General features: G+C 41.2%; 1 protein-coding gene and 1 long non-coding RNA gene across 3 annotated transcripts in view; one reads left to right on the plus strand and one right to left on the minus strand.

Annotated features, from left to right (window-relative positions):
- LOC117202291 (uncharacterized) overlaps positions 1-4,519 on the minus strand; it is a 31,222-nt gene extending 26,703 nt beyond the window's left edge. The window contains exons 1-3 of the long non-coding RNA XR_004484522.2: positions 4,434-4,519; positions 1,504-1,605; positions 1,265-1,305 (exon numbers count right to left, since the gene is read on the minus strand). This is a non-coding gene — a long non-coding RNA (uncharacterized LOC117202291). The remainder of the gene's footprint in view (positions 1-1,264; positions 1,306-1,503; positions 1,606-4,433) is intronic.
- A 63-nt stretch (positions 4,520-4,582) lies between these two features.
- MRPS33 (mitochondrial ribosomal protein S33) lies at positions 4,583-14,532 on the plus strand. Of its 2 annotated transcripts, none has more exons than XM_004272131.4 (3): positions 4,583-4,686; positions 9,446-9,687; positions 13,110-14,532. In XM_004272131.4, exons 2-3 carry the CDS (start codon positions 9,473-9,475, stop codon positions 13,213-13,215), a joined length of 321 nt encoding a protein of 106 aa, XP_004272179.1. In that variant the 5' UTR covers positions 4,583-4,686; positions 9,446-9,472; the 3' UTR covers positions 13,216-14,532. The 2 variants fall into 2 exon arrangements, with proteins under 2 accessions (XP_004272179.1, XP_033288217.1); XM_033432326.2 differs by lacking the exon at positions 4,583-4,686 and adding an exon at positions 7,653-7,781.
- Positions 14,533-23,252: the final 8,720 nt, after the last annotated feature.

Below are 23,252 nucleotides of genomic sequence, written 5' to 3' on the forward strand. Positions count from 1 at the left end.
CTGTTTTACTCCAAAAGAGAATCTAAAATCTGAGATAAAAGGAAAATAATTTATTACGCAGCCATCGTAGCCATTCACTTTCACAATGTCTGGGAAATAAACCAAAAAAGCAATACAAAGATTTACCAAATCCATATTTGTTTTGTTCTCATTTAGAAGCATCTTGCCTTACCTGAAATAACCCTTAAAGGACTAGCAAAATGCAAACAGTATTAATTTAATGTAAAATATTTTTTATAAAATACTTTCATTTCATCATGTGTTTTATATATTTTTGCTGTACCTTGGAGCTGCAGATATAACTTATTCAATATGCAGAAAATGTGCTATTGACCACGTAATCTAATTAGTAAAGTCGATCCTCACTGTCAAACCAATCATCTAAATAAAATTCACTTTGAGAAAAAGTGTGACAATTTTCAATTCAAATGAATGTGTTAGTATATGAATTTCATGTAAATTTTCTAAAAACTGAGAAATAGATCACAAAATGTATCTCATAAGCTCAATTATTAAAACCAATCAAGATTAAAATGATGTAAGAACTAATAGAATTAGTTTATACATTTTTATAATGTCATAAAACCAGGAATAAATCTATATGGGTCTGTCATCACTTAATTCATAATAGTAAAACATAATCAATAAATATTATTTATGAATTAGAATATGATTTTTTTAAAGCACAGTATTCCTTTAATAAAGTATATCCATGTGTAAACTGAAATTTGGTTTTCAGCTTTCAGGAATAACTAAATAAAAATCACATATAAAAATTCTGTAAGAGCTCTAACCAGTTTTTTTTTTGAAGTAGTAATAAAAACTTTTCCCACATATTTAATGAGGAATAAAAGTATGTTGTTAAAAATAGATCAGTCCAGCAGCTAACACATAATTTTTTGATAATAAGAAGCACAAAGTATCAAACATGTTAAAAGATAAAGTGAGGTCAGGATGGGAGTATTTATATACTGATGCAGAATTTGATAAAATAAGTATATCAGACAGGATAGGCTAGGTCATGCTGCAGTAACAAACAACAAAATGGTATGACTCAAAACAACAAAGGCTTCTTTGTAACCTAAGCTACATGCACACTGTGGCTGGCAGAACAGATCTGTTCCTCATAATCACTCAAGGGCCCAGGCTGACAGAGCAATGATCCCCTGCACCAGAGGGAAAGGAAAGCTCTAGAGGTTTCATATGCGTAAAGGCAATACTTCTGTTCATAACTCACTGGCCAGAAATAATCCTATGGCCTTACCCAATTCCACGATTGCCATGAAATTAACTCCAACCTTATGCCTAAAAAGGGAGGGAATGGGAACTATTTGGTGATCTGTGATTTTTACAATACGTTTTAAATTTTATCGAACAACACATACCAAATCTAAAATAAAATTACATATGACATTTTTTGCAGATTATTCTGTATAATGGGAAAAAATATGAAGGTCTCTTAAAATAATCCATTTTATATTTAAAAGAATCAATGTCACTAACCTCCACTCCTTCAGCTGTTCAAAGTCACGTTTCTTTCCAGATAATGACACATCTTACAGATAAGTGTTCAGAATAGCTGGAAAATATTGCTTATGTTTAAATCTGTGAAAAAAATTTAGGGTTCAATATTTTCTTCAATGCTGGTTTTGCTTTGCTCTCACCAGACTCTCCTTCAATAATAATGCACTTCTTAACCACAGAGATAAAAGAGATGTGATGATTAAAAGAGACGTGATGAAAATTACTATCACTCCCACCATTCACACTCACACAGTATATCTGTTTTCAGAAAGTCACAACAAATATCCAATTACCATATTTCTAACAGCCTTACTTCACCCTTACCTGGGATATATGTAAGATGGGAAAAGACAGGAAGCCTAAGAAGGGTTTATAATGCCTTGATTAATAATTAAAGGAAGCTTCTCCCAAAACATGTTGAATTGTCCCTTTGTTTGTCATCCTAGAGCGTTCTACACCCTAGGTGAGGGATATACCTTTCTTTTGTAAAGTTAGAAAAGAACTATTGTAAATGCAGAAGAAGGAAAGAAGAACTTACACAACACTAGGAAAGAGTATAAGGGCTCTATAAATTAATTTACTTCAAGGAGTAGGTATCCACCTGTCCCGTGGACTATTCCACACAATGAGAACTTGAATTGATGTGAGCTTTAATTCCTGCTCAAATAGCAAGAAACATTTGCCACTGAGTATGATGAAGAATGAATTTGCTTACAGAAGGGGCTTTCCATTTTACCACAACTTAGAGTGAGCAGTATATTTTACATCATGATCCAATACACATATACATACTGTTTCATGAAACAATAATTACCCTCACTACATGTGATGCACTCTGATACTTCCTATTCTAATGTCTTTTAATGCTGTTCACGACCCACTAAATTGATTTCACAACCAACTAATGATTCATAACCCACAAATTTAAAACACTGGGCTATAGAAAATAGAAATATATAAGGCAATCTCTGACTATAACAAGTGTCCTTAAGGAAGCTTTAGCTTGGAGGTACAAGTGGGTAAGCCAAAGTCTGGAAGTTAATATCCACAGGAGGTTAAATTTTATTGTTACATTAGTTTGCCCATCATAATATTTAAACTTCCCCATTGGTCAGTAACAGCTTTTATAGGCCTATTATCATAGACTTGCTGTTTCCAACTCTGTGGTAGACAGGAAAATGTCCCCCAAGGTTATCAGTCCTAATCCCTGGAACTTGTAAATCCCACTATATATGTGACAAGGGCCCTGGCAGATATGAATAAATTAAGAATCTTGAGATGGGGAGATCATCCGGGATTATCCTGTGGGCCCTAAATGCAATTACACATAACCCTATAAGAGGAAGGCAGTAGGAGATCTGATACACATCGAGGAGAAGGTGATGTAAAGAGGAGGCACAGAGATATTTGAAGATTCTGGCCTTGAAGATTGGAATAATGTGGCCATAAGTCAGTGAATGCCAGCAACCACCAGAAGCTGGAAGAGTGAAAGAAATTATTCTACCCCAGAGCCTCTGGAAGGAGTGCGGCCTTGCCAACACCTTGATTTGGGCCCACTGATACTGATTTTGGACTTCCGGCCTCCAGAACTGTGGGACAATAAAGTTCTGATGTTTTCAGCCACCAAGTTTGTGGTATTTTGTTATAGCAGGCTCCGAAACTAGTATAAGCCCTATGAAATTGACTTAATAAGAGACAAGGTACAAAGTGCCCCATAGTACACAGCCATCTGTAACTCTCTATACCTTGCTATATTTTAAGAAAGAGTTATGGTAGCTTACAGAGATTCACAAAACATCCTGATAACACAAATAATAAATAGGCGAAAAGGGAAAAACCAAAGATATATATGCAAAACAGAGCCAACAAGGTTTATATTTGTTTATGCAAATATACATATAATAGTTCCTGCCATGAGTCCACAGCAAATTTGGCTTTAAAGTTTCTAACAGCCAGTATTCAAAGGAAGTCTCCTTGTTTATGTGATTCAGTGGTTATTAGATAAAAACAAGCCAAGACACGGTGAAATTCCTACCCAGGATATTTCTTTTGGACTGAGCTATGCATGCTATACTCATTACACCCTGTGTCAACTTCTTAAGCCAGACCCAAGTTAACAAGGCTACTAATTATATCATAGGTTGATAACATATCAAAACTTAACTTGATAAAAACAAATTCTATAGCACATATTGATAAGATATCAAAACCTAATAAAACAAAATTCTATAGGAGGGAAGAGGGTGTCAATAGAATACCCTCTAGGAATATAGCTTGCCACTGATTCACCTTAATTCCGGGGTACATTTTAGAGTATTTATGACAGGCCTTGAAAAATGCTCAGAAAATAAGAAGTGTTCTGAGCTGAACTATTAAATATTCAACAAAGGCTTCAGCCAATGCCTATATGGCTTGCTTGAGAGCAGATGTCTTATGGAGTAAAATACAGTGTTTCTACTGTCAAGCGGGGTCTAGATAACTACTGAGGAGTCAGATAAATACCCCATCCCTACTCCCTGAAGAAGCTTCCAGGCCAGTGGGGTAGAGAAACACAGAGCACTCCAAATAGTTCCCCTAATCCAGCAAAGGGGTATCAAGAGTGGCCTCCGGGAAGCGATACTAATTGACTGTTAGAGATGAGTAGCTCGGTGGGAGGGAGGGGAATGGCACCCCTGATGAGTCAGAAGTTTCTTCAGCCCCTAAAGTCAAGCAATGCGCTTGGAGCACGTCAAGGCCTAAGCTGGATGAAAAGAGAAAGAAATCACACAGAAAGACAGTGGAAGGAGGAAAAGAAAAAAAAAAAAAGCATTTCATTCTCCACCACATGGCACACGCATAAACATTGCTTCAGAGGTTGGGGGGTGGGGGTCAGCGCTATAGCTATTTCCAACAAAATAGAGTTAGCGAACCCTGCAGGACGTTCATGAAAGCCAAGCCTCTCGCCCCTGAACCTGCGTTCCGTCAGTCCTCCGCTCACCTGGAGGCGCTCGTCTCACTGTGCAGGCGCCAGGTCAGACGTTAGGCGTTCCGGGTCTCTCACTAAGACTCCACTCTAACCGCCAAACTTCCGTTTCTCTACTGCTCCCCGCTGAAGTCTCCGGCAGGAACTGGGGGGCGGGCCTTCCGGGAAAGGGGCGCGCGGCAGAGGAGGCTGGCGAGTAGGTAAGTTTGTAGGTGACTGTTAGGGGGGCATGTAGTGAGTTATGGGCAATGGCTGCAGAGACCCTGCGGAGGTCTCCAACCTTGTAGAGTCGCCAGGAATAGGACGAGTCAATTTCATTAAGCAGCTTGGCGGTTTCACAGGTCTCCTCCAAACAACTTGGCCTTTTCCTGCATAACTTGGGAGATTTACCAAACGAAGGACGCTAGCCTAGTTTCCTCTCCGGCGCAGTTACTCTCTTCCTGTTGAGGCAGCATTCAAGGCTTGGTTTCTCTGCTCATCAGTTGGCCTTAGCTTTGTGGGGCTGGGGGTGCAGATTAGTTTTTACCAGCTTCAGAAAAGTATGATTGAATGATATTTAAGAAAAATATTAGCGAAATGCCCTACCGATTTAAACGTCGGTTGACTTGACACTGTTGCTTCCATCACAGGCAGGCGTGATCCAGGCGGTTGGAGGCTGGGGGTGTTCTTGTTGAATTGAGTAAAGCTTGACATCCATTCAGAGCCGTTCGTGTCTCTGCGACCCAGTAAAATAAGCGGTACTGGGCTTTAAAAAAAAAAAAAGCACTGTGTCTAGATTTTTCTGTGAAACACGTGTGCACATTGTTTGAGTTCCTTGAGGCCTGATAACTCTATTAGGGCAGGCTCTGGGCCATGAGTTTCGCACGTCAGCCTCATAATTCAGTGAGATAGTACAACTGTCCTGTAGTAGATGAGAAAACGAAGGCAAAGAATACATACTACTGCAAACACGATATGTCCATTAAAGTGCAGAGGCAAGATTCCAACCAGCTTTTCTACTCCAGAGCTGGCGCTCTCCACTAACCCGTGGTTTTTGAGAAACCTCCCTCCCCAGCAGAATTTACAAACACACACACACACATTTCAGCATTCACTTTTAAAGTTCCCCCCGGGGATTCACCACACTGAGGGTTACCCAGGTTAAGAACTCCTGCATATTATCTGCACTTTTCAAAGAAAAAAGGCAAACCTAATCCAAAGCCAGTTACTGTACAAACCTGACCTTTTAAATGCATCAGACCTATCAGAACGATCAGAGAAACTTAGCCTTTTATGCTAAAGTAAAGAGATGGATATTTTCTCCTATGGGCTTAACATGTTTTGCTCCGGCACATTTCAGTAATTTGTTTTTGCTTAGCATTTTCAAGTCCAGGTAATTTTTCTTCATGATACTGTTTTCTTTAGTTCACATTTAAAGAAAATTTGATATTTTAAGTGACTATTCTCTACCCCTTAGAATAGCTTCATGTGAATAAAAATCTAATTTTTTTGCCTTTTACCTTAATGTCTTTCACACGGTCATCATGGTTTTTTTAAGATAAAGTTGAAAGTTTCTGTAAAGGGGCATACCAGGGTCCTGAAAAATCCTAGATAAGGCTTTCCAATCTTGAAAAAAACGTAAAGCTAATAGAGTGGCAGTTTGCCAGTCTCAGGACCAATATTTATGGACAGCAGAACTTGTGAGCTGTTTTAGTCTGTGTAACAGGAAGGTTTACCAAGCTCCTATGCTGTACTTCATCAGAAGCATACAGGTCTGTGCTCTGTAAGAGACTACAAAGCAGTAGTTGGCAACTGTCATAGGCATTTTCAGTTTGCTTCTATTTAGCAAGTGTGTCTGTTTCTAGTAAAGGATTCAGGTTTGGAGAGGCTTATTCTCTTTCTCCATCGTAAAAGTTTTAGGACTTGGATTTTGTGATATGACCATTTCCATTGGATTCTAATGAGACCTTATTATTTATGAGCTATGTGTCCCAGTACTTTGCTACATTCCATGGTGGGCATGGAGATAACTTAACATCCTGGGAAGGCTTCCGTGACCACTGTCCTAGTGAGTCCCTCCCTCCTTACTACCTGTCAGGTTAACCTGTCAGGTTACCAAGCTGCTGGTCCCCTCGTCTATGTTTCTCTGGCTGTCAGTGTCTATAAGTGAGGATACCATTCCAGGGAGGTGCAGGTTCAACTACATGGAGTGTGCATATGCTTTTTTACATGATTAAATGAGGACAAGGAATAAACAAATGTGTCTGTATAGAACGTACGAACACCAAGCATGTTCAGGTTTTTCCTTTTTTCTTTTTTTAGTTTACCATTGATTCAGTGCCACTGTCTTGTTTCTCACATGGTCCTTCAAGCTTTGTTTTCCGAAAAGGAAACTCATATTTAGAGAGGATAGGTAATTGTTCAAAATAACCCAGTTGATGAGTGGCAGAGCCAGTACTCAAACCTAGGCCTCAGGATTCCATGTTGCCTCTTCATTTAAAAATAAAATGATTTGGGGCTTCCCTGGTGGCGCAGTGGTTGAGAGTCCGCCTGCCGATGCAGGGGACCGGGTTCGTGCCTCGGCCCGGGAAGATCCCACATGCCGCGGAGCGGCTGTGCCCGTGAGCCATGGCCACTGAGCCTGCGCGTCTGGAGCCTGTGCTCCGCGATGGGAGAGGCCGCAACAGTGAGAGGCCCGCGTACCGCAAATAAAATAAAATAAAATGATTTGGGGTTCAGAACATATTTTCGTGAAAATTTTGTAGCAAAATGATAGTTCCTAGACCACCTTACAAATAACTGATCGTGGAAATATTGTGCAATGGCAACAGAAATCTGTTCTGATGCCATAATGGTAATTAAGCAAAACAAAGAAAAGTTGATTAAGAAACCTTTTGTTTTTAAGTTTTTTTGTCTGATGTTTGGGAAAAAGATAACCTTAAAGGTGGAAAGAAGACAAAAGATAATGCATGCAAAGAAACTTTTTGTAGCTTCTGAAGGCAACTTCTGGTAATTTGCAAGGCCTTTAGAGGTTTATAGCACTGACTGTTTTCTCTTTATACATTAACTGTTAATGACTTTTTTTCTCACTGATGAAATTATACATCTCTGACAACCCCAATCCATCCCCATCCACATAATGGAGCAAGAGTTGGGAGAGAAAGGAATCCTAGAACTGAGTGCTGAAAGGAAAAGGAAGGAGTAAGTAAGGTTTGCACAGATCCCAGGTTGGAGGGGAGAGACCTTGGACAGTTCTCCCACTGCTGGCCTTCAGGTGGCGCTATTGGCCCAAGATTGCTCGGTTGGTGTTCAGAAGGTAAATGGTTTGAGACTGACATTCTGAAATTGGTTTGAGGTCATCCTCTGCTCTTTCAATGGATCTTGGAATGGACATGAAAAATTCTTTAATTTAAATACTGGATATTTAAATTGCCAGAGCAGTTTTGAAATTAACTTGGCAGCATTCCTGTTTAGGAGGGTTTTTTAATATATTTCTTTTGGTTTTTCAAGATAGGTTTATGCCTTTTTTCTATTTGGAGATCAACTCCTTTTCATCCCAGCTGAACTGTCCACCAGGATACTGTCTTAGTCAGCAAAGACTCTCATCTCACTGTAAAAATTTCATGTAAATTAGCATATTCTGCCAACAGGTACCCTTACATTTGAACTAGAATGGAATGAGGGTTATTCCACCAGCAACATTCTTTGTTTTTTTGTTTTTTTTCAGTTAAGGAACTCTCAAATGCTTTTTTTTTTAATTGAAGTATAGTTGGTGTACAATATTATATGTTACAAGTGTACCATATAGTGATTCACAATTTTTAAAGGTAATACTCCATTTACAGTTATTATAAAATATTGGCTGTAGTACCCGTGAACGTTCTTGATTTTTATGTATCACCTATATAATCTTCGATATATAGTACCTATAATTCCTGCATATTACAGATATCATTCTTATACTATTTCAACATTCTATGCCTCTGAAGAAAAAGTTACTGTTTTCAGCTAATAAGAATTCAGCTAATTTTCATTAAAGCAGAATATATAAAATGGAAGATAAGGCAAGTAACATCACAATTCATAAATGCCTTTTGTTCAGGAATAAAATGAATCTTTTGAGCTGTTGAGTTAATTCCTATAAGACTACTATCTTTGTTTTTCCCAGCTGGCTCTCAGTCTCTAGGCAGAATTCAATCCAGCAACCTGGAGGCTAAATGACCTCATAACTCATTAGCTGTTCTTAGAGCCATCTGGAGCCCTTGAGGAGAACAGCATTCAAAGGGCTGATAATAAAGACAACAGCATAATTATTTCTCCACCATGATTAAACCTTTAGGTGGCAAGCAGTCAGCATATTTATTATGCAGATTGCTGAGGTAGGTGTTTTCTGAAGGTATAATAACAATGCTGTGGTAGGATAACTTGTTTCCCTGTCCTCATCTAGCCTACAAATAGGTAAGCTGACTCTCAGTAAATAACCTATTGAATCATAAAATCGTTCATTGTAAAAGAGGCAGTACAGCTGGGGCGTAATAGTGTGTGAACACCAAATGTAAAAGATGCAAAAAGGGGCTTCCCTGGTGGCGCAGTGGTTGAGAGTCCGCCTGCCGATGCAGGGGACACGGGTTCGTGCCCTGGTCCGGGAGGATCCCACATGCCGCGCGCGGAGCGGCTGGGCCCGTGAGCCGTAGCCGCTGAGCCTGCGCGTCCGGAGCCTGTGCTCCGCAACGGGAGAGGCCACGACAGTGAGAGGCCCGCATACCGCAAAAAAAAAAAAAAAAAGATGCAAAAAATGTAAAGCATGCAAAGGAAATAGCCACTTGGACTGTGGATATTTCTCAACGCCAAGGCACATCCTGCCAAAGATGTGAACTGATTCACGTGTGGCTTGCCGTGTTTTCACTTTGTAAACCGTTCATTCGATAATCTGGGAATTTCTTGCACTAACCTGTTTATCTTTCTTCTCATTTTCTATAGGGACTCTTGCTCCTTGCTGCGCAAGAAATGTCGTCACTTTCAGAATATGCCTTGCGCATGAGTCGTCTGAGTGCCCGGCTGTTTGGTGAAGTTGCCAGGCCTGCTGATTCCAAATCCATGAAAGTGGTGAAGCTGTTCAGCGAGCAGCCTTTGGCCAAAAGGAAGGAGACTTATGACTGGTATCCTAATCACAACACTTATTTTGCACTCATGGGGACACTACGTTTTCTTGGACTCTACAGGTAATGACAAAAAAAAAACACACACACGAAGAGTAACCTATAAGAAATTTGTTTAGTAGATCAGAAAAGGAAAAAATTAGCCTTTCTATCTTTATAGTTTTGTGGTTCTTATAATAGTGCCCAGGTAGTTCAAAAGGTACAGTTGTGGGAGGGGAAAGCTTTCAAAATATCCATAATGAATATACTTTAAAAAAAAAAAGGAAACATGCACTTATTGGAAGACATAATTTAATTATGTCTAAAATGTGACTAACATTGACTAGATACTGAGCTATAGTGAGATGTTAAATTAGTCATTAATCTAAGAGCACTCAGTGGATGCAGAGGAAAACTGGTCTAAACACTGAGCACATTCTTGTTGGTCAGATGAAAAGAGTCCCTGCCCTGTGGCTGATCTGCTTCCTAACTGGCGAGGGGGAGCCTCCTTCCTTTCCTGAGGGCAGTTTTGTAGGATTTCTTATTTCCTTTCACCCTCTTTGGACACTTTTAGTTGGTACCCTTTTTGGTATACGAATTTGGTCTAAATAAGCTGTAGTTTACCTTTAAGAGTAATATGTAATCAACATTATAATAGGATAATAATATGTAATAGTAAGAGTAGCAGGCTCTTTCCACCATGCATTTGTGTATGTGTCGGAAGTGGGTGCTTAAGATGATATACTGCTCTAGAAAGAAAAAAGATCAAATACCCATGTGACCATTTTCTTTAAAAAAATGTCTTAGTTACCAAACAAATACATGCTCATTATAAAAGAATTTAAACAGTACATAATTGTATAAAGTTAAAATGCCTACTTTTTTTTTTCAATTTAACAAGTTTTAATTGGACTTGTCTTAGGGCAACAGTACAAACATTAATTTGGGACTGTTGGCGCTAATATAATAAAATTAATAGTTCATTCCAGATAACTAAAGATTGGTACATTCATTTATCCAGTAGATTGTTTTTTAAGTACCTTCCATGTACAGGCACTTAAGATGGGCACAAGGGGAACAGCAATGAACAAAATAGAATAGATTTTCTTAGTTAATATATTACTAGAGATGATAGTCCATGACGTATTTTGAATTTCTGGAATTGCTTTTGGGATTATCTCCCTTGCCATTAGTCTCGGCTCAAAAAATAAAAATTAATTTTCTTCTTACCCCAAATAAAACATTGGAAGGTAGATGTCCTCAGTAGAAAATCATAACCCATAACCAAATTAAATACATTCAGTTATTTTAATTTACTTGTTTGCTGCTACTCTCCATTTGTTTGAAAAATAAAGCCTTGACTATCTTTGGGGACAGAGAAAAAATACTTAGCATTTAGTTATCCATGGAAAAGCACAATTATTTTCACATTTAGCCACTAGTTATGGTAAATGGTGCCTCTAACACAAGGCCTCCTGGGAAGTCAGGCAGGATGAAACTAGACAGTCTTCAATGAAGAAAATCTTACTCAGAGACCTACAGAACAGGGAGGGAAGCAGGTTCTCAAAAACAGTGACTCATTCAGCCAAGCAGGTGCTTAGGCTGGTTCATCAGCAGAGACAAAGACCCCTGCCTTTGTCGCTTGCTCTCTGGAGGAGGTTGTCGGGAAAGGTTGGGGGGCGGGGAGGGAAGGAGAAGGGGGAAACATATTAAGTAAGTAAATTACGTGGTGTGTTACCAAGTTGAATGTGCTACAGGGAAGAAAAACAGTAGAGCCTGCTGAGCAGGATTAAGAGTGCTGACTGGGCACTCAGTGGGCGGGGAGAGGACAGGGCACAGTATTAAACAGGACAGTCAGGGTTAGCCTCATTGAGAAGATGAGGCTTAAGCAGAGACTTGAGGGTGGTGAGTGAGCCAGGTGGGACCCCGGGAAGAGCTTGCAAGGCAGAGACAAGAGCAGAGCAAAGGCCTTGAGTTGGAATGTTCCTCGTCTGTTCCAGGGGCTGCACAGGCTGAGGGGAGAACAGTGGGACAGCAGGTGGATTGTGCAGGGGGCTGAGTAAAACGGGGAGCAGTTTGCCGGGTTGTAAACAGGAGTGACATGATCTGACTTATATTTCAGAAGAATTACTCTGTTTTTGAGAATGACTTATTTGGGAGGCAATCATAGCTGATCCCTAAGAGGTCTGTTGTATCTATCATGTTCATGGAATGAAACATCATACCCTATGAAACTGATCTATTTTAAAACAGCCTAGGGGGAATCCCCTGGCAGTGTAGTGGTTAAGACTCTGAGCTTTCACTGTTAAGGGCCCGGGTTCAATGCGGTTGGGGGACTAAGATCCCACAGACCACATGGCACGACCAAAATAAAAAAATAAAGTAAAACAGCCTAGGGAGTTAAAAATTGGGCCCAGCAAACCCCTCTCTTACATTTAATTGGTACACCATTATCCACCCTTTTACAGGTGAGGAGACCAAGGGGCAGGGAGGGAAGATTCCTTATCCAAGGTCACACAGCTACTGAATGGTGGAGCTGTGACTTAAACCCAGGGTCAAATGGGTTCCACAGCTTACATATTTAAACACTATACTGTTTGAGGGCCTCTATATCCGCAGGTTGCATATCTGCAGATTCAACCGACCACGGATCAAAAATATTTAAAAAAAAAAAATTCCAGAAAGTTCCAAAAAGCAAAACTTGAACTTGCCACACACCTGGCAACTATTTATATAGCATTTACATTGTATTAGGTGTTGTAAGTAATGTAGAGGTGATTTTAAATATTCAGGAGGATGAGTGTAGAATATGCAAATACTATGCTGTTTTACGTAAGGGACTTGAGCATCAGTGGGTTTCGGTATCTGGGGGGGGGGTCCTAGAGCCAGTCCCCCAAGAATACTGACCGTATTTGATCTTAGAATGCAGATATTTTTATACAGTACAGGCAGTCTTCATTCGTATGTACAGACAGTCCTGGCGGCCTTGACCCCTGGAGGATCTGTCTGTTGATCCGGCTTCCTTCTGCCTGAGACTTTCCCCGGCAGCCTTTTTGTGTGAATCATCCACTGCCATCAGGGCAGCTTCCTCCAGACCTTTCCCCTTTGTAGCAGGTGCTAATCCCTGGCCCCCTCAGGGTCTCGTGTAGCTGTTGAAGCTTATACCCACTTTCTGCCCCCTTCAGTGTTTAGTCTTAGTGTTACAGGGAAATTTGGGGCAATTATTAGCGTTGTATCCTAGTTACCTAGGTTTACATGGGCGGGTTTGGTAATTAAGCTGTTGGTAGCATTGTTTCTGTGAGGGAAAACTGACCTAGAAATGAACTTTGGGAACACAGCCCATCTGTATGTCGGGGGTTCCCTGTCCTTTCTGTTCACCAAGCTGAGCATGCGCCCTGTAGAAGTCAAAGCTTGATAACCAGAACCACCTAAGAGAACATTCTAGATTGGTGTACTTTTCCAGTCTGATAAAAATACTGGCTACTTTTTTTTTCTTTCTCTTTTAGAGATGAGCATCAGGACTTTAAGGATGAGCAGCGGCGTCTGAAGAAGCTTCGTGGAAAGGGGAAACCAAGGAAAGGAGAAGGGAAGAGAGCAGCAAAAAGGAAATAGTGTTGGGCCATCAGGGGAGGACTTCTCCCTCAGCAACCAAGAGCAGGACGAAGTGTATTTATCGTCCCTCCACATATTGGAGGAGTACAAGCTTCCTAAGTTGAAGATTATTCAGAGGAATACAGTCATCTCCGTGCTGAAGTCTAATGCAGTTGAATTGTGACTGGTTTCTTGAACACATTTTAATTCTGCAACATTGTTTACCTTGGTTCTGTAATCTGAAGTTTACCTTATTCCCCAGAGAAATGAGTGCATGATTACTATTGAATGACTTGTTTGGGAGGGGATGGGATGTTGGCGGAGTGGAGGGGAAACTCATTAAATGAACACCCTCGTTACTCCCTTCTTGCTTCCCCACTTAGCCAGCCCTAAGCTCTTTCATCTCTCTGGCTGTTCAGCTACTGTCTCCACCACCAAGCTCACAAACTTGATGTGCCTCTCCACCTACTCCTTTGAGAATATCTGTAAGATAAATTTGTGGGATAAAAGGCTGCGTCTGTTAAGAGAGCATTGGGTACCTGCTGTATACAGGCTACCAGAGCCCGGGTAATACAGTGGTTTGCAACAAACAGTCCATACCTTGTGGAACTTTCAGTCCTGAGGGAGAGCCTAATATTACATAATTACATAAATACAATTGTATTACATGCTACAAAGGAAAAATCCAGACCAGACTTCTGTGAGTGTGGATGGATCAATGGATCGATCCACAAAGATAGCAAGAGGCCCAAACCTCATTAGGTATTTTAAAGAAGGCGTCCCTGAAGAGATGATATTTAAGCGGGGCTCTGAAGAATAAATTAGAGTTAGGCAGAAGAAAAATGGTGGAAAAGCATTTGAGGCACAGAGAACGCCGTTTGCAAAGCCCTGAGGTAAGAAGAAATTGTCCCGTTCAAGGAATTGGAAAAACGACCACTAACTAGTATGGGTTAGTCATAACGAAATAGACAAAGGCCAGACTGTGAAGGGCTTTGCAAGTTCTGTGAAAAAGGTTGGACTTAACCAACTTAACCAGAGATCAAAGTGTGTAAGATGTTATTTCTGTGAGAGGTGAGTTGTACACAGTAGAGGAGCTCGATGCTCATTGTGTTATATTCTAGCAGTGAGTTTCCAATGAGGTTGCAAAGGCTTCTCTGATTTTTTTTTTTTCCAAGAATTCTGAAGATCTCTAGCACCATCAAGGGAATTTTTTAAGTACTTTGTTTTTATTGTGGTAAAATCATAAAATTTACCATCTTAACGATTTTCAAGTGTACAGTACAGAAGTGGTAACTATATGCACATTGTTGTGCCAAATAAAGTACCTTTAACCTCGTTCCTACCTCTCTCAGGAAAAGAGCAAAGCACACAGGCGGGAGCACGTGCAGCAACTACTCCAACTATGATTTTCTTTCCCTCCAACACTGGAAGTATTGGCAATAACTGCCCCGTGAATAATTCCTGAACTAGTAGGAATCCTGCTGCATATGCTTAGATAAATGATATTTTTAAAGAGGCCTAATCCAGATGGTATAGCTAGGGCCTATATTACAGTTGTTGGTAAAAATAAAAACTAACTAAAAATGGGTAATTCCATCTGATAGATGTGAATTCCAGCAGAAGGCTGAGAATCCAGTTAGAACTCTTTCCCGAGCACCTGCTACATGCCTGGCACATGCTAATTTTAGAGGACACAGATAAATAGCCTTAGTCCTTAAGACTGTGTGAATGAGCATGTGTGTGTTGTAAAGTATCGACAAGATCTTGGGGATTTGCTCAGAAAAGTGCAGATGCACTGTTACTCTTGGCCAATGCAGCTGAGCCTGGTGGGTGGATGGGCCCCAGGACACTGGACTGAGAAACAGGCTTGTAGCCTGGATCCAGTGTAGCTACATGGATGTTCTGAATCATGCCATCTCCACCTTTGGGAGAAAGACTAACTGTAAGAGGAACTTAGGAGCATTAGGTTGATACTTTAAAGAGGATAACTGCTTTAGATCCCAACAGCTATCCTGAGTCAGAAAACAAGGCAAAAATCTGTGTGTTGGTTCTCTGATGGGCCCCGAGCCTCCAAGGAGCCTTAGCACTGTTTGATAGGGAAGCTGTAGACAACTCAGCAGCAGGTTAGTGTGGCGCTGCTCCATGCTGAATATTAGGAACTAAAGCTAAAATGCATTTGTACATCAGCTGTACCCTAAAACCAACTGATACAGTAAACACTGTGCAGCTCAAGACAGCCTGTACTGAACAGTGGACCAGATGGAAAGTAGAGGATGAGAGGGACGAGTCAATTTTTTTTTTTAACATCTTTATTGGAGTATAATTGCTTTACAATGGTATGTTAGTTTCTGCTTTATAACAAAGTGAATCCGTTATACATATACATATATCCCCATATCTCTTCCCTCTTGCGTCTCCCACCCTCCCTATCCCACCCCTCTAGGTGGTCACAAAGCACCGAGCTGATCTCCCTGTGCTGTGCGGCTGCCTCCCACTAGCTATTTTACGTTTGGTAGCGTATATATGTCCATGCCACTTTCTCACTTTGTCCCAGCTTACCCTTCCCCCTCCCCGTGTCCTCAAGTCCATTCTCTAGTAGGTCTGCGTCTTTATTCCTGTCTTGCCCCTAGGTTCTTCATGACCATTTTTTGTTTTTGTTTTTAGATTCCATATATATGTGTTAGCATACAGTATTTGTTTTTCTCTTTCTGACTTACTTCACTCTGTATGACAGACTCTAGGTCCATCCATCTCACTGCAAATAACTCAGTTTCGTTTCTTTTTGTGGCTGAGTAATATTCCATTGTATATATGTGCTACATCTTCTTTATCCATTCATCTGTCGATGGACACTTAGGTTCCTTCCATGTCCTGGCTATTGTAAATAGAGCTGCAATGAACATTGTCGTACATGAGGACTAGTCAATTCTTGATGCCATGGAACCAGCACATTTCAGGACACCAGTGACCAAAGGTTAAGACAAGAACTAACTGTAACTAGAAAAAAAGTCTTTTAACTGTAGGTTTCAGCTAGCCAGATTGTTTAGTTGGATTTCTCTGGTCACGACGCAAACTATTTGTTTTCCCTCTAATGTTTAGTGTTTTGTGTGCATGAAGGATTTTGCCCTTGACTTTAGTGTGGCATAGTAAAGAGAGATTAGGGTTTGGATTCAGAAGTCATGGGTTTGTGACAGTTCTACTCTCTGGCTGGGAGACCTCAAGTCACTTAACGCCTCTGAACCTCTTTCTGCCTCTGTCAAATCCTGATAATACTTGACTGGATTAATGAAATCATGTTTGTGAAAAGGACTAGGTAAACTGTAAAAGGTTAATCAAATATTTTTACATACAGCTATTTGTATGACCAGTAAGAATCGGTACGTCTTACTAGCAGATTTTTCCACGAAGGTGTTGACAAATACCTGCTAAAAATATGAAGTTCTCTGTGTTTACATGCAGCATGATAGGTTCAGGAAGAAATAAGTGTGAGATGCATTTTATTGTTTTTGTTTCTAACATTTTATTTAATTTTTGGCTGCGCCATGTGTTAGTTGTAGCACACGGGCTCTTCGTTGTGGCACGCAGGCTTCTCTTTAGTTGTGGCGTGTGGGTTTGCTCTCTCTAGTTGTGGCACGCGGGCTCCAGGGCGCGTGGGCTTTGCAGTTGGCGGCATGCAGGCTCTCTCGTTGAGGTGCGTGGGCTCAGTAGTTGTGGCGCACAGGCTTAGTTGCTTCACGGCATGTGGGATCTTCCCGGACCAGGGATCGAACCCATGTCCCCCGCATTGGAAGGTGGATTCTTTACCACTGGACCACCAGGGAAGTCCCAAAATGCATTTTATTGTTATGTAATCATGGGTTCCAGAAATTTATTTTTTTAAAAAGCACACACATACATAATAATGCTTTTATTTATGAAGCACCTTCCACAGAAGAATAAGTCAGAATTTAAAATTCCACCCTCTTCACCTTTTTCCTCTTTCCTCACACATTTCTCCCAAAGCTTCTAAGTCTCAAAGTTTAGAGAGAGAGAGAGATAGGAACAAACTTCCAGAGCAATAGACAGGGGGAAAGGTCTTTCAACCTGCCAATCCTGTCTTCATGGCCCTTAAGTACTCATTTGTTAGTTCAAAAGGAAGCGTTTCTTTAAAAAAAAATTTTTTTTGAGATAAAATCAGCAAAACAAACCGCAATACATTCAAGAAGACTTAGATGAAACAGGGAAACAAACAGTGAAACCCTGGATATCCAAATACTGGAAAACCGGTAAAACATTTATGCTGAACTTGAAACGTTTTGTAAAATGACATCGAAGCAGCAAAACAGAGAAGTTCATGAAACTAGTGGGAAGACTGACCAAAGAACCTACCCAGATGCAACTTTCTAACGTCACTGGAGATCTGGTAGAATTATAAGTTCATATTAAAGTAGAAACTAGACTTAAACCAATGTAGATTCTAAATCGTCTTCTACTTAAGAAAATGTGTTTTCTGAGACAGGATAGATTCATTTACGGAGAACTTTCTGTGTCTGTTGCAGAAAACATGCGCTTCTCCTTACTGACAATCTGAATTGGTGCTCGGTATCATCTTCCCCAAATCGCCTGAAAACTACTAACTGACCCTTCCTTTTGAGTTTGGCATAAAAACAACACTCAAAAGAAATTGAAGAGAACAAGGATCTATCTAAAAAGAGCTCCAGGCTGAGTATATCGGTATGGGAACTGACCAGTGCATTAAGCACCAAACAAGTTAAATTCTTAATAAAGAAATAAGAGAGAGGAGAGATCCATGTGGTTTGAATCATCAGGAACTTCACAAGCAGTGAAAACAGTGATTGCAAGTAATGTCAACATTTTTGGAGCACTTACCAGATGCCAGGCGTTGTGCTTTGTAAACCTTACGTAACCCCCATATGATAAGAATCCCCGTTTTACAGATGAAGAAACTGAGGCTTACATCTTGTACCCAAGATCACACAGCTCTAAATGTCTTAGACTGAGGTTTAAATCCAAGCTGCCTGACTCAAAAGCTTGTACCTTTTATGACACGACAGAGTAGCACAGATCTGCTAAGTCAGAGGATTATCGTAACAATAACTACCACTTGTCCAGTGTTCTAGCATTTGCCAAGCACTATGCTTAACTCTTTCTATAAGCTATATCATTTAATTCTTAAAACAACCCTATGAAGGAAGTGTTACCGTTCCCATTTTATATGTGGACTGCAGTTTAGAGCTATGGTTCTCAGCTCCAGCTATGCATTAGAATCACCGGCAGGAGGTTAGAAGAGCCCTGTGCCTGGTCCCACTCCAGGCCAATTCAATGCAAGTTGGGACAGGGAGGGAGAAATGACTTAATCACTGTATTTTTGAGAAGCTCCTATGGCTCTGTTGTGTAGCCAAGTTTAAGAATCATTGGTTTAAAGCAGTATTCCTCAAACTCCAGTGTTCAGCAGTATCATCTGGAGAGCTTGTCAGACATAGCTGGTCACACCCCAGAGTGTCTTATTCAGTAGGGCTCCAAGGGGCCCAAGAATTTGCATTCGTAATGCTGCCCAGGTGTTGCTGGTGCTGCTGGTGTGGGACCACACTTGGAGAACTATTAGTTTAAAGTCGCTTGGCCAAGGTCCCCCCATTGGCAAACTATTGTGGCTCTATCTCGCTAGTGAAATTCCCTAGCCACCCTGGAACCTTTTCAAATCTTTAGAACTTGACAGCAGTAAAATAAGTATCCCAGGTAGGGAGAAAGATTTAGCTAATATGAGAAAGTTTATGAAAATACTGAATGTTGTAAAAAAAAAACTGAATAAATGGAGAGGGATCCCATATATCTGAATGGGAAGATTATGTATTATTGAGATGTTAATTGTTTACATTTAATTTATATAATTTATTTTATAATTTCTACCAAAATTTCGATATACATTTCTTGTGTTTGATAAAAGGATTTAAAATTTCAAAATCCATTTGGAAGGAAAAATAGAGAACACAAGAAATTCTGAAAAGGAAGAATAACGTGGGGACTTATAACAGATGTTGAAACATATAATTTAAATTGTTTCTGGATTTCCCTGGTGGCGCAGTGGATAGAATCTGCCTATCAATGCAGGGGACACAGGTTAGATCCCTGGTCCAGGAAGATCCCACGTGCTGTGGAGCAACTAAGCCCGTGAGCCACAACTACTGAAGCCCGTGTGCCCTAGGGCCCACGTGCGGCAACTACTGAGCCTGTGTGCTGCAACTACTGAAGCCTGCGCGCCTAGAGCCCGTGCTCTGCAACAAGAGAAGCCACCGCAATGAGAAGCCTGCGCACTGCAAAAAAGAACCAACACAGCCAAAAAAAAAAAAGTTGTTTCTAAAAATAGTGATATTCATACAAGAATAAATCATTGGGGAAAAAAAGAAATAGTTTGTATAAGAATTAACATATAATAAAAGATGCTTCACAAATTAGTTAATAAATGGTATTGGGACAATTAGTTGGCAATTGGGTGGGGGGAAAACAATTTAGGTTATCACTTCATGCCATACACAAAATAAATTTTGGATGCATCAGTAATTAAACATGGGGGGAAAATTATTAATGGAAACTATAAGGGAATAGAACTGAATCATTAGCTAAACTTGGACAGGAATTTACTTCTCTAACTTCAAGTAATAAAAGAAGCCCAAGGGGGGGCTTCCCTGGTGGCGCAGTGGTTGAGAGTCCGCCTGCCGATGCAGGGGACACAGGTTCATGCCCCGGTCCGGGAAGATCCCACATGCCGCGGAGCGGCTGGGCCCGTGAGCCATGCCACTGAGCCTGTGCGTCTGAAGCCCAAGGAAAAGGCAAGCAGATTAAAAACAGGTTCTTAAGAAAATTTTTAAATGATACCAAAAAATATTTATGGCAAACAAGACAAATAAATAGGGTATTTTTAAAGTTATATAAAGAGCTCATACAATTTTATGAGAAAAACATTCATGTAACAAAAGAAAAAGGGCAAATGATATAAATAGGCAAATGACACAAGAAGAGCAACTAGAAGTAGTAAACAAATACACGGGGGGGGGGGGGCGATACACACTTTGGCCTCAAGGCCATTATATCTTTGCCTCCAAACACAATCTCCCCAGACGTCCCACCTGACTCTTAAACTCACTTTTTCAGGTCTTTGTTCAAATGTCACCTCAACAAAGCTTTCTCTGACCACCCATTTGAAAATCACATATGTTATTCACTAGTGAACCACACCCCCTCTTCTGCTTCATTTTTCTCCCTGGCACCTTTTCCCGTTGCTAGAACCCAGCTCTGTGTGGACAGGAATTTTACTCACTGCCATATCCCCAGTGCCTCGAACAGTACGTGATTCGTAGTCAGAATCTCTACATTTTTGTTGAATGAATGAAATACTCAAGCTTGCTTATAATTGGAACGTAAATGAGGTACATTTTTCTCACTATATTAGAAAAGAGAGAAAGAAAAGGAGAAAGGGAGGGAGGGAGAGATGAAGGAAGAGAAAGATAAGTGAATGATAATGATAATTCATTTGGATTGATAACGTGATTTAGTAAAACTGGAAAACGTTGTCGGCAGCGTATTTAGTTTAACCTTATGGGAAAAGAATCTGGTCTTCCCTGGTGGCGCAATGGTTAAGAATCCGCCTGCCAAAAGCAGAGGACACAGGTTCGAGCCCTGGTCTGGGAAGATCCCACATGCCACGAAGCAACTAAGCCCGTGCGCCACAACTACTGAGCCTGTGCTCTAGAGCCCGTAAGCCACAACTACTGAGCCCACGCACCTAGAGCCCGTGCTCTGCAACGAGAAGCCACCGCAATAAGAAGGCTGCACATCTCAAAGAAGAGTAACCCCCGCTCACCACAACTAGAGAAAGCCCACAGGCAGCAATGAAGACCCAACATGGCCAAAATTTTTAATAATTAATTAATTAATTTAAAAGCCTATGCTTTAAAAAAAAGAAAAGAAAAAGAATCTATCGATGTGTATACTGAGCCATTAATAACACCCATATCCTCTGACCCAAAATGGTGTTGATTTTTAAACACTATTCTCCAACAAAAGATATCCTAGCTCCTTGGAGAAACAGTGGATTCCAGAGCTGGGACAGGTAAGATACAAATTATGCCAGAAAGTCAGGAAGTGCCCCTCCAAAAAAAGGATGGGGGACCTGTTGAAAGGGCATGGAATCCAACCTGAAAGAGTTCCCAGTGGCCAAGGCTGGAACAATTTGAGCAACAAAACAAATAAGAATAGTACTGAATTAAAACCCAGAGATTAAAATAAATATCCTTGAGTTCATACTGATACAAATAAATTGGGAAGAAGGGACAACTCTTCCTTATAGAAGAATTCTAATTTAAAAATGTAAGGAATGAGGGAAAGAGGAAATCACCATCAGAACACCGCATAATCATTGCTGCAGGCCAGATCCACTGATGGGATGCTAAAATTAGTGGGCAAAATTTTAGGAGAAACCAGATATTTGTATGCTTTTAAATGATCTCCCCTAGATAACTATTGTTTACAAGGAGAAAAGTAGTAACTTTAAGGTAGAGAAACCTAGCGGGCACCACCTTAAGCAGGTAATCAGGTTGACATCAATAATAAGACACGCCGACATCCTGTACTCCTGATAGGATACACTGAGAGGGCTACACCACTCCTGTGAAGTTCTTCCCCATAAGTAGAACTGGGACTTCTGTCAGGTACCCTGGCAAGATACAGATGGGCTTGGAGTTGCAGGGCTATGACAGTACGAGATTAACACACATGGCACCTTGCCTTGGCCCGTGCAGGTTTCCCCAGGCGAAGGCTTTGGTCCTGGAAGCAGCAGTGACAGCAGAAGGCAGAGCAGGGGGACATGGGTTAGGCAGCTGGGGGACACAAGTGAGCCTGGAGTTAGCAATTAGAGAAAGAAGAGTGCAAAAGGTAAAATCAAGCTCAGAGTGTGGAAGCATAAGGACCAGAGAGTTCAAGAAAGAAGCAACCAGGCCAAGAAGGATCAGAGGGGAAGAATCTAGCCCAGAGGTCATAGGCTGGGAGCCTGCAGCCCATATTTGGCCCGTGAATGTGATTTGTCTGGCCCACATGATATTTTTTGAACTGTGAAGTAGATATCAATGTTTTTTAATGAAGAGATTTCACATCAAAATGTAAAATCATCAGATTTACATCATCAGATATCAGCTTCTCTTTAAAAAAAAAAAAATCAGAAGTCATGGGAACACTGGGTATCTGTGGCTGCCCCTCCAGGACAGAGAAGTCAGAGACAGCCTCCGTTTACTACTGGGCTGTTTCCCTGCCTGTTTCTCTGGTTCCGTCACCTGCGTGGCTTTCCTGTAGGCTTTTCAGTTTCAGGGTCTCGCCGAAGCAGTGAAGTCCACGTGACGAGCCAGGCAGGGAGTGACTGTAGGATAAGGCACTGCCTGTCCCTGGCCTGGGTTTGAATCAGCCCCCTTGGTGTTGAAGGAGCGTCGCTGGGGAGGGTGCTCTCTGCAAGGTCCCAGTGCAGCCAGAGCGCCTAAGTTCCAGGGGCAGTGCTATCAATCCATGCCGTCGGAAACTGAGACAGGAAAGCACATTCAACCGAGGAAGAGACTCGCAGGCTTCGTGGTTTCTGCTCTGTCACACTCAGCTCTTCTCTAAGCAGTAAGACACCTGGTTCTCTCTCTGTTTCCTGGGATCTTGCGACAGCCAAGGAAAAAATAGAATAGGATCCAGTAGGCTTTGCATGGACGAGACAGACATATTTGTGTGGTTTGAGGGCAGAGGTGGGAGGAAGAAGAGATGATGCATTTCAGGAGGGACCACTGTTCTGGAACAGAAGCTTTCTGGCTGTCTTCCCTGTGTGAGTGTGCATCTTACCTACTCTGATAGCAAATACGGGTAGGAATTGCTGGCTGCCGAGCGTGAACTTGAACTCCGATGGGGAATGACTTCTGAGCCCTTGGGTCAGTGGTGGTACTGACCCAGAATGAAGCCAGATGGGTGACCAGCCCGACCAGGACACCTGGTCTGGCAGGTGGCATAGAGAAGGCAAGGGCTCCGTCACTCTGCTT

This window comes from Orcinus orca, chromosome 9 (assembly GCF_937001465.1).
Source record: "Orcinus orca chromosome 9, mOrcOrc1.1, whole genome shotgun sequence".
In the NCBI taxonomy this organism is placed as follows: domain Eukaryota; kingdom Metazoa; phylum Chordata; class Mammalia; order Artiodactyla; family Delphinidae; genus Orcinus; species Orcinus orca.